At 35.7% G+C, this 19,038-nt stretch overlaps 1 protein-coding gene across 14 annotated transcripts in view; it reads left to right on the forward strand.

Annotated features, from left to right (window-relative positions):
• Positions 1-17,320, forward strand: part of LOC131689160 (small conductance calcium-activated potassium channel protein) — a 761,072-nt gene extending 743,752 nt beyond the window's left edge. For 10 of the 14 annotated variants that reach the window (XM_058974046.1, XM_058974044.1, XM_058974051.1 and 7 more), the window contains one exon: positions 151-17,320. In XM_058974046.1, the coding sequence (XP_058830029.1) occupies positions 151-370 (220 nt within the window). In that variant the 3' untranslated portion in view covers positions 371-17,320. The remainder of the gene's footprint in view (positions 1-150) is intronic. The other 4 variants (XM_058974048.1, XM_058974047.1, XR_009305353.1 and 1 more) reach the window with 3 other exon arrangements.
• The last annotated feature ends 1,718 nt before the right edge of the window (positions 17,321-19,038 follow it).

Raw genomic sequence — 19,038 nt, forward strand, 5'->3', positions numbered from 1 at the left:
TAGCTAACAATCAAACAAAACTGACCCGATCGAACTAACAGAACGCTCGTAGCTTCTACCACCTACCCACAAGACACATGTTCGTCACCCCTCAAGCCTGCTTCCGAGTCGATGTTCGGTGTTTAGTTCTCATCATATTTCGTAAACCAGTTTCTCTTTTAGGAGTGTTCCGTCGTCGTCGACACCGGCCTATCCCTGGCCCGCTAGTCCCATACTCCCACCAATCTCTAGTAGAACACCACACCTGGTCCCGGAAACGCTCATTCCCGCACCAGCGACGACGGCATCATCAATCCTGTTGAATTCCATCATCAACCAGTCGTCTACGACCGGGGATACGCAGTTGGCCATGCACAGGGGAACTAGCTGAATCGAACCCAGTAGCTCAAACTCAATTTCCCTAATTTCATTTTCCAACTCCAATAAGTCCAACATCAATATCAACACATCCATACCGACGTCGAGTAGTAGTAAATTCACCAAACAGCGGGAACGAGCTACACGTTTCTAGCTACTAGCGATTCCGAATCCATAAACCATAAACTGACAAAACGGAACCCACCGGGTCCGTGAGCCGAAAGCAACTGACGAGAGCTGGCGAATCGTGTGATGGTCGAAAATCGTAGCCAAACGATCAACGCTGTCGTGTCACTTACTGTGTACAGAAAAACGATATATGCGCCCACTACATTATATGATGAGAGGGTAAAGATAATGCTAATTATGGTGATGTTGACTATAGCCGGAAATCGCAAACATGAACCGGATAGACGGTTTGAGCACAGGAAATGTTATAAAAAGACTACTTAGCGATTAGTGAGTAATGAAACTCTACGATACGATAAGAAAAATTCGATAGCGACTTACAAACTACACGAAACGAAATGAAACACCAGTTGTGAAAAAATAAAATAGTCGCATGACAGGTTGAGCTGTAGCGTTATCGAAATTGTTCAGTTCGCATCAAACTAGGCGGGTAGACCCGGTCAAATAGAAAAGATACAACGTGGAGAGTTAGTTTCCAAATATTAGTGCTTAATTTAGTATTGAAAAATTTACATTGCTTTAGAGGATTAAGGGCAGAGACCATTCAATACTCTGTACTTGTTAGGTTCAATGTTAATTTTTATTAGCGTAAATCGTATATTTTTATGATAGGTAATGAATTGAAAAAAAAAACAAAAAATCGACAAAAGACATATTATCATGTAACACCGAACAAAAAATAATAAACCGAAAAAATGAGGTTCCAAAGAGCAGAATAGTAAGTCGGACGGTGATATTCATCATGTTTCAATCTCAATCTTTCAATTCAATCAATATTGACACAACGTAGCGCAAGATCTTCCACTATAACGGATACATCAAATGTTACTCCGTTATTGTTGAATTGTTCTCAAATATCATGTCGCGAAAGTACTAAGGATCAGTTAATAGGGATTCAACATTATGATTTTAATGCATTCAGTTTCCAAATTACCAAACTAAAGAACCCACGGTCTCACAAGAGAAAGGCCAAACATGGACGTGTTGCCTCAGACTTGTCATTCAATGCGACTTTAAAAAAAAGGTTAGAAAAAATACCAGTATTCAAAGACTTTCACTAAATTGAAGTCAACAGCACATACTGCATAGATCCTTCCTTGAATATTATGGCTGTGAAATTTCGACACTGTTGGCTGTCGTTCAAAGATGCGATACAATGCCTGTTGGTGAATAGCGGAATTATTGTGCCAATGCCTCACAAATTTTGATTTACGTTTATACGCCAAAAGGAAACCACTATTTTGGAAATATCGAATCTTCAACTTTGTAATGAGCAACATGAGGTATACTATAGCCAGTGTTGAGCAAATTACGAAAACGAATACGTGTATAGATACCTTAATGCACGTATATTGATTTTATATATTTTCAATACCATTATATCGATATCTGATTCAGTTGAGCCAGATTTTGTACGAAAGAAACAGTGTCATGTCAGAATTTATCTTAGATGTACAATATTTTAATTATTTTAGTTTGCTTTATTTTATTAACTTGTAACGGATACGGTGCCTTTTCGAATGCAAGAATTTAAAGGGCGAATGCAAGAATTTAAAGGACATCTGCAAGTAATCTGTGATCATATTGCAACCGATTTGTTATGGTGAATCACAATGGTCCTATGAGGTACATTTGCGACAGCTTCTTCGATGCATTGATAATGTTCTTTAAGTGCTAAAAAAATCTAATAGATTATATTGTCGGGTGGATTTCACTGGCGGATCCAGCGGAGGCACATAGAGGGGGTCACATGTGTCCCTATTCAGCCGGAAAGTTTGTTTAGTAGAAATGCGTGTGTATGAAAATCATTCGCGAATACTTGTTCTTGTGAACCAGCCCTTAGAGGTATCCTTGAAAAACAACTTAAATAATTTCTGTGTTCAATTTGCCATTTTTTCGCTACTTTCACCGAATGCCAGGAAACAGGTTTCCGAAATTTTATTACCATTTTCGAAACCTTGCATATTTTTCCAAGAAAGTGTGTCCACCTTTAGCATCCGGCTGGAGCCCCACATGGTGGATTTAAGGAAAAGGATGGGTTTTCTAAACGTTTCTATTCGATGATGAATCGTCAAATGAGATTATTCAAGTTTGTTCAAGCTTCGTGGTATTTGAAATCAAGTTTTCAATATAACCAAACAGTATGTACTGTCCCAACAAGCATCATGCATTCATGCTTGCTAAAACTCCATTCACACTTGCAAAAATGTCCTTTGTGAACAAGGTACGTTGGAAATTTATATAATTAGTTACTATCTTACGAGAATATTTGCTTCTCTGGTACCTTTATTGCGGTGAAATGCAGAAAAAATATGGCAGTGAAAAGTTGAGTTGAAGGTAGGGGAGCCCAGGGCTAGTTGGCGGTTGGGGTAAGTTGACAGATCCCTCTTTTCTCTGTTTCTATTAGACATTAAGCGCTGCCTCCTTCTCCTGCCTCAAGTAATGTGACACACTGTATCCAATGTGTTTTTGTTGCAAAACATTTTGTTTTGTAGAAGTTGTGGGCGATATATTGTTCTCTAGCACACTGAGTAAAGTATAGTATAGATATTACACCTATCCAGAAAATTGTTTTTTGAATAGTTTTTTTAAAAAATATTTGGTTGGGGCAAGTTGGTGGTGATGCACGTGGGGCAAGTGGGCGGTAGAGTAGAGTAGGGGTCAAGTAGGTTTGTTTTTTGGCGAGCTAGTGCGATGGTATTTTTGCACTGGTTTTGACAAACAGGCAGTTGTTAGAAAGGTTATACATCTGGCAACGTTTTAGCTATGATGATTTTATGCCTGGCTAAATAGGCGAGGGGTCCTTTTTCGATGTTTTTTTTAAACTGGTGCTACAATGGGTCACTATATTCGTGGTTAACTAAAATTCTTCCTAATATATTATTCAGCTGAACCCAACCATGATTTCGCAAAAAACTAAAGTTCTAGGGAATCAACTGCTGGTTAACCACCATGTGCCGTTAGGCCCCATACAAAACTTCATTCAAAGCTTAATAACTTCTCCTAAGGAAGTTCAATTGGGTTGTCGTCTGCGACAAAGTTGTAAAAAATAAAATGATCTTTCTTATTTTCATTTGCCGTGATGAATTGATCTATACAGTACCACCTATCAGTACAACTGTGAGCCAGTAGGGTTTCTCCAATCCATCTAACGTCACAAACAAGTCAGGTATCTCTGCAGCTATTTTGGCGCTTGGTTTTGAGCCATTCTGCATCATGCGAATAGACTTACTCCTTTTTGTCCGAAACCATGGTCAATCTGTCACAGTTCATTTCGTTTCACAAAATTTTTTGATATATAACCGATGGATTGTATATATTTTAATACCAAAAAGGTTTTGACATCAAGAAACAGTACAACATCAGAATTGGAGCTACCCCCCGTCCCATGATTTAAACAACAGGCTCAAATGGGCAGGGTGACAATAGTAACATGACTAAAATGTGCTCAACACTTTTGTTTCAAATCAATCTCGGTTGCATTAAGTTATGGCTAACTCATATTTGATTCAATTCGTTCTTACGTACATGTATGATGCGATAGTCCAAAAAGAAAAGATTTACCTTGAAGAACAGCTCATGAGATGAAAAATGGAAAATTCAATTATTTTTCATTTAACCAGTATTCAAATATGCCTACTTTTCCAATGTTGTGGTCCCATATTATTCAGTGCAATCAAACTACCGAAACTGTTCGATGTGAGGGAGAGATCTCTCCATGTACTGTAACATGTTGTCGAAACAAACAAGGTAGGGGAGCCCAGGGCTAGTTGGCGGTTGGGGTAAGTTGACAGATCCCTCTTTTCTCTGTTTCTATTAGACATTAAGCGCTGCCTCCTTCTCCTGCCTCAAGTAATGTGACACACTGTATCCAATGTGTTTTTGTTGCAAAACATTTTGTTTTGTAGAAGTTGTGGGCGATATATTGTTCTCTAGCACACTGAGTAAAGTATAGTATAGATATTACACCTATCCAGAAAATTGTTTTTTGAATAGTTTTTTTAAAAAATATTTGGTTGGGGCAAGTTGGTGGTGATGCACGTGGGGCAAGTGGGCGGTAGAGTAGAGTAGGGGTCAAGTAGGTTTGTTTTTTGGCGAGCTAGTGCGATGGTATTTTTGCACTGGTTTTGACAAACAGGCAGTTGTTAGAAAGGTTATACATCTGGCAACGTTTTAGCTATGATGATTTTATGCCTGGCTAAATAGGCGAGGGGTCCTTTTTCGATGTTTTTTTTAAACTGGTGCTACAATGGGTCACTATATTCGTGGTTAAATAAAATAATGTACACGCCTAGAAAATCAACGATTCAACTTTTATTTGAAAAGTATGAATACTGCAGATTATTTAAAAAGTTAATTATTTTTAAATAATATGCAATCCAGTGATGTCATTCAGGTAAAAAAATGAGGAAGTGGCAAATGATGTAAAAAATCATGAAACCGCGGAAGGAAATGTTGAAAAATCTTATTTTTTCAGCAGCTGCGTCTGGCTTTGTACTTGTGAATTACTTCCTCGGTGTCCTCGTTGTAGCCAGAGTGTGGAATTGAGGTTGTGCATTCCGAGTCTCGTACTTGCTAAGCTGTGCGACGATCACTTTGCACTTCGGAGCATTTTTTTGGATTCCTTTGTCTTCTCTTTTTCGATCATGTTTGTTCGATTATCAACTTCAACAACACCTCAAATTAATATATTGTTAACTGACGCGGAACATCTGACGCGCTTTCATTGATGATGAACCTTGAATTGTTGAGAGGCTGATTGAATACTAACGCCATCTTTAACAGATGTAATTGCGTTCTTTATGTCCTCTTCACTTCGCTTTGGCATTTTTCGCACAAAATTATGTTGTCTCATAGCTTCAATACGTTAGTGTGACAATTTTGAGATGATTTTCACAACTTTGTTTTAAAACCACATAGCACATTTAAGGGTTAAATGTACTGTACTGACGACGAAAGACAATGCGTTTTCGCAGAACAACACTTGAAAACATAAACGACGCTGTAACTAATACAGCAGATCCACGGTAAAGGTTAGTTTATAGTTCGGAAAACGTCTCCCGGGATTTGGGTCCCTGTGTATTTTAAATGGAGCTCGGGATTTTAAATCCCGGAAACGCTTTTATGAAATTCAGATATGTTCCCAACAGTCTGCCTTTTTATGCAACGTGTTCTTTTTTTAAATATCTACCTTAATCAAAGCGGTAAAAAATGAAATCTGAAAACACCGCCAACCAGCCCCGGTCTCCCCTACTGTCGCTAACATAGCACACGTAGCCCTATACATGACCTATTCAAAACACTGTAAGTTTTCCAAAAATAATGCTTCAACATTATTGTACATTGTTCATCTAGTTTCACTTTTCTAACCCGAAAAACATCCTAGGAAAAAAAAGGCTCTTATATTATGTTTAACTTTTGTAAACCATGCCTATCGTCCATTATGCCCTTGACCATATATGGTCAAGGCTACTGTCTGTCACGTTACATTTTAACGCATATTTCATAAGATAAGTCAGCAAAAACAATAAAACCATATTCTATCACAACTGCACATTATTAAGGTCACTAAACCGCACATTTTTTCCACAGAAAGTCTTTTTCTATCATGAACCGTTTTCACTTTATTGTCATTTTGATACGTCTGTCACGTACACGTTACACACTAAATAGAAAAAGTCTGTTCCGTTGGCCCCCAAATTTGCATGAAAACAGTTTTAAGTTGAAGCTTAGAAAACAAGGAAGAGTTTCAAATATAGTTTTCCTGAAGAAAAATTTTGTTTTGGATTTTATGGAGTATTCTCAATGATCTGTCACGTTACAACCAGAATCACGTCACGTTACAGCTCTGCATTTTCATTGAAGCAAGGATATCAAGACAATCGTACACAAATCATCCTTAATCTAGGAACTGAGTATTACCGGTAAATTTCATGTTCATTTTGAAAAACATATTGGTTTTGATGAACAAACGTGAAAAACTTTTAAAAAGGTCGTAATTTCACGAAGTAACATATTATGTCGAAAGAAAATCCAAAATAACTTGAAAACATCTGCATTTTGAAGGATAATTTTTCGAGAGCATTTTGAATTGAAAACACATTTTGAAATACATTCTATAACTAAATTATTGAAAGAAAAAAAATTAAATAAAAATTAAAAATTAAAAAAATTATTGAAATATGTTAAAACTTTTTATTGTTATTTTCTCTACGATGCAATTATATTTTAAAGCTTTTTTTATTTTCAATTAAATTTTAAACGTTATATTTTTTGAGTTTGGTGTTTGTTAGTTAAATTTTATAAAAGGGCGTATTTTCACTACTACATATTTTTGTTGAAAAAAAAAATCAAAATCGGGATTATCGATTAAAAGTGCACCAGATATAGGTCGGAAATTTTTTCTTAAGAGCATTTTGCTTCGAAATTATATTTAGTATTAATATTGTAAAAGAAAATTATATTTATGACTGGCAAATACTAAGAAATTTAAAAGAATACTTGAAGTTAAAAATGCTTTCTTACTAATAACTTCCTAATAGTGCAATTATAGTTACATCAGTTTATAGGCTTTCGTTAACAAAAAAAACATTGTTTTCTGTAATTGTATTTTTATTTTTTTTCTTTTTTAACAATGTATTTGTATTTTTAACATTTTTTTGCTTTTTTTTGAAAAAACGCAGAACAATTGATTCCCTAGAACTCGCTATCATATAGTTTTGCTGCACAAATGGCGATTTTCGAACAATATATATTGAAATCAGTGCATTCAAGATCTCATACGCCCTTTTTAAATTTCACTCTTGAATAAAAATTGTTTGTTCAATATTGAAAAATATTTAGTCTCCCATATACATGAAACGTAAAAGGTTTCATCAGAATCAAAGATGGTCACCAATATTGACGCAATTTAATCAAACTTGATAGAATTGCTTTACAGCAGAAAAAATCTGTCACGTTACATAAGATAAACAGTGTTTTCTTAAAAATAAATAAAACTTTAAAGTTTTCACAATACAGTTTCAAAAGGTAGACTCAAAGTAGTAAGAAAAAATGCAGGTTAGACATTCGGCCCTATTCTGCGCGGCGTGTGACGTGAGACGACTAATCTCACCTCACTTTACGTGACTTTTCTCACCCTATTCTGAGAGTCGACTCGGGTGATGTGAGATTCCCCATTGCGGTTAAATGGGTGTCTCACGTCACCCGAAGTGACTCTTCAGAATTGGGTGAGAAAAGTCACTTAGAGTGAGGTGAGATTAGTCGTCTCACGTCACACGTCGCGCAGAATAGGGCCGATTGTATGCATGCTGTTGGTGTGGTCCACAAAACTTTTTTGAATTTTTGATCTGTCACGTTACAAGTTATTTGGTTTCCATTACTTCACAACTGAAAATAAGCAATAATCCATATTCATCAAAAAATTTCAAGCAATATCATCAAATTTAAATTAGACTACGATAGAAAAATGTGGTTGCAAGCAAAAAGTTGAAAATATGGATTTTGTTTACCTTTTTATCTCCTTACGGTCTTCTAGTCATTCAGGTCATACACTTAGCATGACAAACTTTCATAAACGACAGACATGAATTTTTTTTTTCTGGGATCACTATTCATATTTTTTTTTAATATTAGAGGTTATATACATACGGAAAACAAACAGTTTGACGCAAAATTTGATAAAAAATAATTTCGCCTGTGGTTACCATTTTCGGAGCCTTGACCATATCATGCCTAACGTATCGTCGCTGTTGGGCTATCTTATGACAAACGCCATGTTGGCATAAACTGAGTTAGATATGCAGCATCACTTGTCTAAAAAATCTGTACAAAGCAGCGTTTTCAGAATTTTGACATTCTGCTTGGGTACTGAGCTATAGCGAGAAACGTGCTGAGAAATTTTTCTTTTTTTTGCTTCAAATGCAGAGCTTAAAAAAAATGACATCGCTGCATGAACTTGAAAGAAAACGAAATTCAATTCATGCCAGCTGCGATGAATGAAATTTATGGTTCGTTTCCATCGCCATTCGTTCTCCCGACGCAGTGCTTTCAGGTACGGACATGTTCGGTTTCAGAAGCAAAGTGAATTTCATTTCTATGCTGGCTTTGAGAGGGATTATCGATTAAAAGTGCACCAGATATAGATTACGCAGTTCACTTATGCTCGAAAATGTAAAAGATGCTAACTTCTGCCTTCAAACTGTCGACATAATACCAAATGAATGCTTTGGTTGGTGAATGAATTTATATTTCCTCTACACTCAAGCATTCGATTCTGCGTGAAATTTCAGTCAGTTGGAAAGTGAATGAATAAGAGAGGCGTTGAATCTGAATGTCGGTTTCGGTAAATGCAAGCAGAAATAGGTAACTGATTTTGAAATTTCGTGACACTGTTCAAATGACTCTGTCTGGGAATTGGCTCAAGTCAGCTTGATGTATAAGATGTTTTTATGTGTAAAACTATCTGAGAAACACAATGGCATAATCATTTTTAAAACCAAAATACACGACTTGTGAGAAAAAAGCAGTTTAACTTTTAAATTGGAAATGTAGCATATTTAGCAACACTGTAACCGAAAATAACATTTTTTTCTAGATTCCTTGACTCATTCCTTTCAAAATGCATCTCACCGATGATGTTACATAAATGAAGCCAAAGATATGAATGAAAGTTAAAAATTGATGATTTTTCTTAAGGAAAAAGAATATACAGAAGCATCAATTATCTTCTTTGAATTGTTTATACCATGCATAAGTTTCAAGATATTCAATCGCAAACTTTAAAAATCGTTTTTCTCGAAATGTGCTAACTGACGCTTGTTATAAGATAGCACAACAGCGACGGTATATCATGCCTAATCTCTCGCACCCCTTTCCGACCTGGAGGAGCAAAGACTATCGATGCATCACAATAACAAAATCAAGCTAAACCTAGCCCACAAAACGATAAATACCCATCATTCGCGTCGATTTCGATGTTGTTAATTTCGATCGTGTCAACGAATCGGGAACAGGAGTTTATCCTCTCTTACTCTACGAAGTAAAGCCTTATGCTAATATCCATAAGGATTTAGCCCAAAAACTGCGTATCTGCATTCTCCCATAACATTTTTCCGACGATGACACCAATAGAGAAAGAAAAACCTTCGACCAACTGTGCGAGTACAGCAGCAGGAGGGAAAATTCGGATCACCCCGTCTTGTAGAACACCTCTTACTGAATTTAAAAATTTCAAATTTACACGGACATAGAAATCAAAACAGTATTTGTTACACGATCTAAATATTGAAATTGACCACGAAAGAGTAATAATATATGAGTTATTCTCTAGGTATTACCTATGCACCTTCTGTTGGGAAGACCCCTTTTGTCGCTTTAGTCTATAAAAACACACCAGTCACGGTAATTACAGAAAATTTATATGGCACAGCTAAGCATTGTGTCGCTTCTATAACAGAAGAAATGAAGAGACCACCACCTTGCTTTGCATAGATCCAACCAGCAACGCACCTAAGCTTTGGTAAGGCTTCGTTAGAAATTATCCTTATTACTGCTATATCTGCTACAAACGCACTACGTAGTTACCTCAATAATTAATTCGTCTAGAAATTTTCAAATAAATGGTATGTTCGTTAATTGTATTAACAGATTATATTTGATATTACTTGATTAAGGCACATAACACCGGAGAGCATCATATAAAAGGTATTGAGGATGAGCACGATGACTTCTGACCTAATTAGCATTCTGGCGCTGAATGGAACTTCGTTCTATGTCGTTATAGATCAACTTAATTACAATGGAATATGTTATAACACTTTTAACTCTATCACAAAATCATCGACATCAATATTAACATTCGCCTAGTCAATCACTTTCAGATGTCTTACGACTGCCAACAGAAACAAATTAGAATATGGTTCAAATGATATTTGAGGACTTCAAACGATGCATCAATCCGATTGCGGTTTAGTTGTTCCACGGTGCTACACTAGTATTGTGTAAAAAGAGATAGAATTATAATAACCAAGTTTGAATGAGTGAAGCAGTAACTAAACTGGTGTAGTGGAGTGTCAAAAACAAAAATGTCACTATGAAACAGTGTTACAAATTCAGACCACCTGATGATAACCAAGGAACAGTATCATTCGTTGTACAGAGAAATACTTCTCGTTCAGTTTATCCAACAAACTACGTGTAACTGAAATCTTCAGCTCGATCCTGACAAATAATTCTGCTCGTTAATCTGTTTTAAACTCAAAAAAGCCATGCGAGTTCATATTATACCTGCATTCAAAATGACACAATTATGTACACATGAAAATAAATGAAACTTGCCTAACGAACAATGCAAAGTCCATTTCATAGCGACAGTTTCTTCCTAGATAAAGCGCCTAAAAATAGATATTGCATTAGAACAACAAAACAATGAGCTCGAGAGGAAAAATGTCATTATTCAAAATGAAGCAAGCATGATAGTTCAGTGCAAACATACACCACATGTTATTGTGATATTTTATAGTATATTTTTAACTGTGTGGATTGACATCTTCATATGCAAAACCAATAAACTAGCTGTCTAGTAATGCTTTATGTTGATCCTGCTTATGTATAGATGTAAAATTTAAAAAAAAACCTTCCAAATTCTTCGAGCGCGTCAGAGCGACCACATATCAGCTCAAACTAATTTCCTCATAATTTTCACACGAACTATCAACGTCTAAAACAACTCTAATTTAAAGTGCCTTGTTGTGTCACCCTAATTCCGCTTCTTTGCGAAACAATTGAAATGTCTGAATTTCAAGAACCCACCTTGAAACATTCTCCTCGCCCACCTATTTTCCCGCTTTGACACCATTGATTTTGAATGAATAAATAACAAGCAAGCCCAAACCCCAAAAGTTACAGTTATACTACGAGAAAATAAAAGCAGGCTGTGTGAGCTGAGTAGATTTAAGAGTCCTTGGCACAGGAACACGGTAAAACGCGGACGCCGTTCCAGAGGACGTCTTCAAAGCTACATCCGCACGTTTCAAAAGCGGACCAAAATAGATTTCAGCTGCTGTAACGCTACACTCTCCGGGTGAAGAACGGTAGTTTTCAAAGTCGTAGATAAAATAACGAAAAACCTAAGGTTAACATTTTCCATGGTAAATCTGAATAGCTTAATTATGAATATAGTGTAGGAATATTAACCAAGCCAGACTACCCAATCTCCGGTATAATAAAATTACAAAAGTCACAGAAGGCTTTAAAGCAAAAAAATTCTAGATCTGGAGAATAAAAACGAAAAAAGCACAATTTTAAATCATAGATTTCTTGAGCAAACTTTTCCGTTACCATTAGCAACGGTTTTACCGATGTAGCAACTTCATAGTAACACTTTATAGCATCAAACAATTACCGGTTTCCGCGCAACCCTTTCAAAGTACCACATATTGCAAGGAACAAGAAAAACCTTAACTTAGCAGCGACAAAAAAACTAATGTAAAAAGATAAACCATTTAGGAAAGAAAGAATGAAAGAAAGAAAGAAGCATTACATCTATAAATAATAGGACAAGAAACGAACAAAAGTTTTGGTAAAATTGCTTTAAATAACGTAACTGAGGAAACTATTCCCGTGCGTTAGAACGGTGGTTCAGTTCTTTGTTTTTGTTTTGTTCGTTATTAAAGTATCTCAATGAATTCAATAAACAAAAAATGGCAAATATCCATTGTTGCCAACTCAGTTTGAAATTTGTAGTATGAAGAATTACATTTTTATGAACAAGTTATCCACAATTCCGATCGTGCCTCTGGTATTTTCTCAACCACAATTAGTTTCTAAAATATACTGAGTCGAATCATTTTTCGGCTTTCGGATGTGGATACATAAGAGGACACTCATAGATTGAAACATTCTCTGTCCAACTAACGAAATTGATTCGCTAGTAGGAACGACTAACCAAAAACTGGTCACAATGTATTAGTTGTGCTAATGCATCTATTCACATCTCCAACTCTTGTCAGTTTGATAGTCAAAGTGAATTCGACGTGAAATTTTGACATTCAGGTGTTTTTGGTTGGACAAGTATACAACTAGCGGCGGTCCAACTAAAATCGGCCGGATGATTTCGACTGAAATAAAACGAAATTCAATCTGCACTAAAAATGCGGTGCGTGTGTTTGCTGTGCAGATGGTTTTCGCTATACATACATAACAGTCGAAAATCGAACGGCTTGGGGAATTCTGAAACTATATTTATTAGTGTAGTATCGATTTATTTTTTTATTATCCGTCGACTCCTGTCCACACTGAGCGCCAATTGCCGAATAAAATAGGTGGCTCCACCATCTGGACCCTAGATATCGGCCCATCAACACATGGACCGGGACAACGGCTTTACTTCCCTTCCGAAGGAACTTCCGAAGGAAGACGTAACCACAGATGTTTCACCTCAGAAAATCTCAACAACCTCGGCTTGAATTGAACCCAGACCTGTTGTGGTGAGTGACGGTCACGCACCGGCGCCGTCAAGTGTATAGCGTCGTGTCAGGTGGAACAGAACAGAACAAATGAGTTCGTGCTCCCTGCCAGTCTGATGCGACGAGTCGTTGATTCAACGAACGTACGTCCCATGGCTACTATAACACTTTGACTGCGTTAAATAAGGCAGTTGGAGTACTAAACTATAAGTAATATGTGTCAAAATAACGTCATAGAAGTCTACTCGCTTGTATCAGATTGATGCTGGCTCAATTGGATTTAGGATGAAGTTTGGGATCCCGGAATAGATTAGGACTTTGGAAAAGGAATCAGTTTAGGCACATTTTGAATTTAAAACCATACTTAAATGTAACAACTGATTCCGGCTGAGTTAAGCACGAATCCTGTCGAACCTGTATACCCAGTCGACTGCAATCCAATATTTTTTTTACTCCTGGATCGTTCTTACAGAAATCGAGATCGAAATATTTCGAAATTGATCAATCGGAAGAAAAAACAACCACATTCCATCTGCCCCGTGTCATACCATCTGAAGACATAGCGTCCGAAGGATGGTACGTCATAACGACATTATGATGCACAAGGGTGAGTGTGCCAGATGGTATCCAAGACGCTGGGACACACTCTTATGCCGTTCTTCATGGCACACAACAATTGCGAACCGAGGCGATACGACGTTGTACCTTTGCGTCATAACATCTCCCGCAATCTCGGTGGCCACGCATTACACGCGCGAATTTACTATAACACACGCAGATTTTAATCTATCCGAAACAATTTTCGGAAAACTGACAGCGATAAAAATACAGTGTAAACAATACATTCTAAACTACTTCTACCCAAATTTTCAAGAGAAAATACCCAATGGGTCATTTTCTACAGCGTTTTTTCCGCGATGCAATTTGATTGCGTTTGTCTCGAAACTGCGGTTTTCAAATTGGCGAACACGATAATTCAAAAGCTAACCAACGAATTGACTTGATTTTTGTATGAGGATGCCCAATATGTGTAACCTGACGATGAACCACAGAAAGCTGAATAAAAAAAAATTTCTCCCTATTATTTAGAAGAAAAATGAGCTAAGTTTACAGTAAAATATGACATTTTTCGGTTTTCATGAAGCCATTTTCCGAAACTCGAACTTTTTTCTATTTTTTGTGGTTCATCGACTAACAAGTCTAAGCTTTACAAAACTTATCGAATTTCCCGTATCAAACAATTTTATCGAGAGTTATCGTGTTCGCCGCGGCGCTCCTCCACTTGGAACGCTCGTAAGTGTGGATCTGTGTGACTGACAATATTTTTTTTTCGTACACAATGAATGAATAAAACGATCCTAGCATTACTCAAAAGATCTATTGTTGCTTTGCTTTCAAAATCGTAAAAAAAACTCGTTATGAGCACTTTACACCAGACGCTACCATTAAGGCCGGAACACAATCAATGCGGTGCGGCACGGCACTGCGCGGTATATTATTTAAACCATTCCGATTGCATGCATGTACTCACAATAAGAGTTAAAAATATTCGAAGCTCTTTTTTGACGGCTGAAAATGAACCTAATGCGACTCGTGGTGAAAAGAAAAAATATTCATTCAAAAATCCATGTTATTCATTCAATTGAATATCGTACAATAATATTCATTTCACTGATTATCTAGGCAATTGTTTTCAAATGCCGGTAAAGCATAAAACAACAAGTATCATCACTTACATTGTGCCATCGCTTACTTTCATGCTTCTGACTCATTGGTGCACGTGCATGGATGAATGGGCGGTTTGTTCGTTTGACGTTTTCCGCTGCGTCATTGAATATTGAAAATGAATGCGGCTGAATATGATCAATTTTCATTCAATGAGTTTGAATATTTGTAACTCTGCTCACAATGACTGCGATGCGGCAGCTGCAGTGTTTAAAATTGCTAAAAAAATACGGCAAGTGAGTGCGTGTCAAACGTTTTCGGCAGGATTTATTTACTGAAAAATTTGGAATTCAAGGAGATGACACATTATTTTTTAAGATTATTTTATAGCAATTAATTTAGGCTACTATTTGTGGTAAAATGAAAATCGGAAATGCTTAAAAAATTGAAATTCGCACATTTCACTTATTTTGAATTCACTACAATGCAAGCATATTATTGTATTTCGTACATTGCAACTTCAAAAGAATTTTTGTTATAAATTTATTGGAGCTTCTCCAAAAAATCATAAGGATTCGTAGAATTTAAGAAATTGATCTTATTTGGCTAATAATTTTGAATCCAAAGCGGTAACATATACATCGTTATATAACATTCTTTTGCTAATGATGTAGACGAAAGATTTACTGATACTCATTGGAAATAAATACATTAAAACATCGTAGAAATATTAGAACAGTAAGAAATCCCATTCATTAAACCATTCTACAATCTTTTGAATCATTTCCAATGAATTTAACAAAAAAAATCGAAAACTGTTACCTGCATCCATTGTCATCGTTTAATGTATAATTGCTTTAAATTGAAAGTGAATAAATGAGATTACTGAGTTTCTACATATTTCTTTGAATTTTATAAAGTACTTGAAATGAATACAAAACTTTCTTCTATAAATTGTAGCCGTACTTCTATAAATTGTACAAATCGCTGTACATTCAAAGTTATTGGCTGAATAAGCATAATTAAACTTTAACTTAGTTAAATTATAATGGGTGATTTCGTCTCATCAGAAACTGACACTAACTTTTTGTCGGAATAGATTAGTGCCGGCTTGACGCTAAATCTTTAAAACTGAAACACACTTTGAGCCGAGTTCTTCACCCCTGCGTCCGTGCGTCTCAGTGTCCAGAATATCAACTGTGACATAAGATCCGAAAACGAATGGTCGCCATATCGTCAGTGACATCATGACGCGTAAGGAGTGCATCATAAAGTGCATTTGCCTATAATGCACATCCCTGTTCAGATGTTATGGCGCAACCTGGTGCGTCATTACGTGCCAGACGATACGTTACGCCCCGTTTTGAAACCTTATGACCTGGAACGTTACGACGCAGTTCTTAAACGTCAAACAGTCCGAAAATATGAGTGCTGGATTGAACTTTCGATTTTATGACGCAATGCCCTTGCGGTAAACATAACGCACATATTGCATTCTAGTTTATAGACTTAAAAATTCGATACAGATTGGTTTAAGAAAAGTCGAAAAATAAACTGACTAGATGTGTATTGCACGTAGTACAGCTAAATTCGCAGTTCTTATCATTTTTTGGGAGGTGGCCTTAATGGCCCTTTGTCATGAAAAAATTCGAAAATACCGACTAGCACCATCACTTTAAATGTTTGGGCTTGGAATTTATTTCGAAATTTTTGTAGTAAGCTGTCCATATAGGATATTCATAATTTTTTGTGGTGCATCTTGTTTAGGCAAGACTCTGACTGGATTACGGTTAATCAGTTATAATCAGTTCCTCGGCCCATACAAAAATGGATTGTTATTGGTTACTGCACACTTGATTCATAAAGAATATGAATGAATATGAATAAAAAATGGCTCAACCAGTATGTTTTCCAAACTATTTGAAGATTTATGGCTCATAGTTATTCTAAGATTTACGCTTTCAAGAATGATAAACGAAAAGTCAATCTAACGCCTATCCACCTTCTATTGACCTGCGAGGAGAGTGGCAGCCACTATCCATCAGTCGTTTCACCTCAAAGCTGTTCACGTCTCCGTTCCTTGTGTAACCCTACGACCGGGGTAAAAAGAGGCAAAACTCTTGGTGTTTTCATTTGATTGCACTGGAAATTTATTTATTTTAAATTGTCCATTACACAACGCAAGAGCAAACTAAGCTGAACCATCGTCTAGGGCACACGGGAGGAAAAACTAGGTCGTTCCTGAAACAAAAGATGAGATATTGATTAGTTTAAGTTAAACGTAGACAAGATAAGAAGTACTCATTAGGCGATTTAAAAAAAAAATAGAAAGCACAAACAGAAAGCAGAACTTATTCTACCTGAATGTTTGCCCCAAACTTATTAATATCAATAGTATCATATTTTCGATCATAGTCTTCAACCAATTTTTTCAATCATCAAACAACAACCACCACCACCATACTCGTATACTGTATGAAAGATATAAATAACGCAGAGAATCATCTACATTTCAAAGACAACAGTATGCCAAAAACGTTGATAGCATTATTGCAACCAAGAATAGTTAAAGGACATTACATGATAACGTATTACCTATATTGACGGATACTAGAACTTCACTTGCTTCAGTTACGGTTTCTTCAGATACATTTAAATGTTCGATCATTGCAACCAAAGAAACATTTTAAAAGCGCATTGGCCATCGAAATAGGCTTTATGTCAAAAGGCTCACACGAAACCGAACAAATCGGACGTCAAAACGCAAGTTTTATTTCTAATGTTGTATATTCATGAAGATTATTCTCGCATTCTTTGTAATAAATCTTTCTCGTCAAACCTAAGATTTATGTTCCTAAGTAATAATCATGTGACCCCAGTTTCTAGGATTATTACCGTATTACTTCTACGATGTTCTATTATATTATCTGCCAGCATTTCTTTTTAATTTCGATAAATCATTCAAGGGACTAAGAAATCTTGCTGTTCCGGGAATATTCTTTAATTTCAAAGGGTTCGTGATAAAAAAAATAGGAACACTTTCCACAGAAAAGGTCAAATAAGTTTCTCTTTTATTAAGTTAAAAGATTTAATTCAGAAAAAATAAAGTGCTTAATTATTAATTATAGATGAGTTTCTAGTGAATTCGATACAAGTAGCCTTAAACATTTAAACTAAGATTACAAAAAAAATATTCTGAAGAATATATGACGGTGAAAGTCAAACTTTCGAAAAAAAATACGTTAAACATTTCTCAAATTTTAAACCCATATATACAAAATTTTAACGTATTTTATATACGGAACAAGTTGAATTGGAAATAAACTAAGCAGTTCTAATGCGGCTGATATTTTGAAACGCAATCCATATTAGAACGAACCTATAGTCTAGTGAAATATCAGTTAAACTATATCTATCCTGTTGAAAACTGGTTTAAAATTTCGACAACTGGTTGGAAGATATTCTAAAACGGTATAGAAATAAAAACAACATAACTAGTCCTCGGAAAGTAGATTTCAAAAGTGCTCCGTTTAGCTGTTTTTATACAAAAGACCTCCAACTAGACGTATAGTTAAAATCCCTTTCCTCTCTCAACATCTATTCCATTAATTTAGATATTACAAACAACAAGCTATATAAATATTATCGAACCATACTCTCAAACCAGTTCAATCCATTATTGTGAATGAAAAATCTAAATATAAAACTGAAGCATTATCGAAAAAACTTAAAAGTAAAAACCAAATGAACGCAACGTTAAAGTGAAGCGAAATCTAAACAGAGAACGGACATAAATAAACAAATGACCAATTTCTTACGAATGTTATGAAAATTTTATACTGAAGTATATATCGAATGTATTAGGTTCCAATGGTAAGTTGAAGCTATTTTCTTTTGTTTACGAATTAGTTTATGGAAGCTAGTTACAACTAGATGAAATTTAGAATCAACACACGAATCCGTATCTGATATCTGAAATAAAACTGGAGTATGTAGCGTAATAAATATATCGAAACAATAAAGACAGATTAAACATAATCTAGGAATTAAATAACAAAATAAAAAGATATCGACGAAAAGAATGCAGAGCCATCTCCGCCAACTGTACATATACACTTTCATTGAACGTAACGTCTGATGCCGAAACTACAATGGCATTCTTCAAAATGTTAACCAGGAGTAAGTTAATTTATTTTTCTTGTTTTCAATTACTATAAATTATTTCAACAAATTTGTTATTAGCATAACAATACGGTAAAGCCTATTGTAAATACTGTTATATAGTTTTAAATAAAAAATATCATGAAAATGGACATGACACATTTTATATCCGTAAAAAGAAATATCCTTGAAAACTACC

This window comes from Topomyia yanbarensis, chromosome 3, assembly GCF_030247195.1.
Source record: "Topomyia yanbarensis strain Yona2022 chromosome 3, ASM3024719v1, whole genome shotgun sequence".
NCBI classification, from domain to species: domain Eukaryota; kingdom Metazoa; phylum Arthropoda; class Insecta; order Diptera; family Culicidae; genus Topomyia; species Topomyia yanbarensis.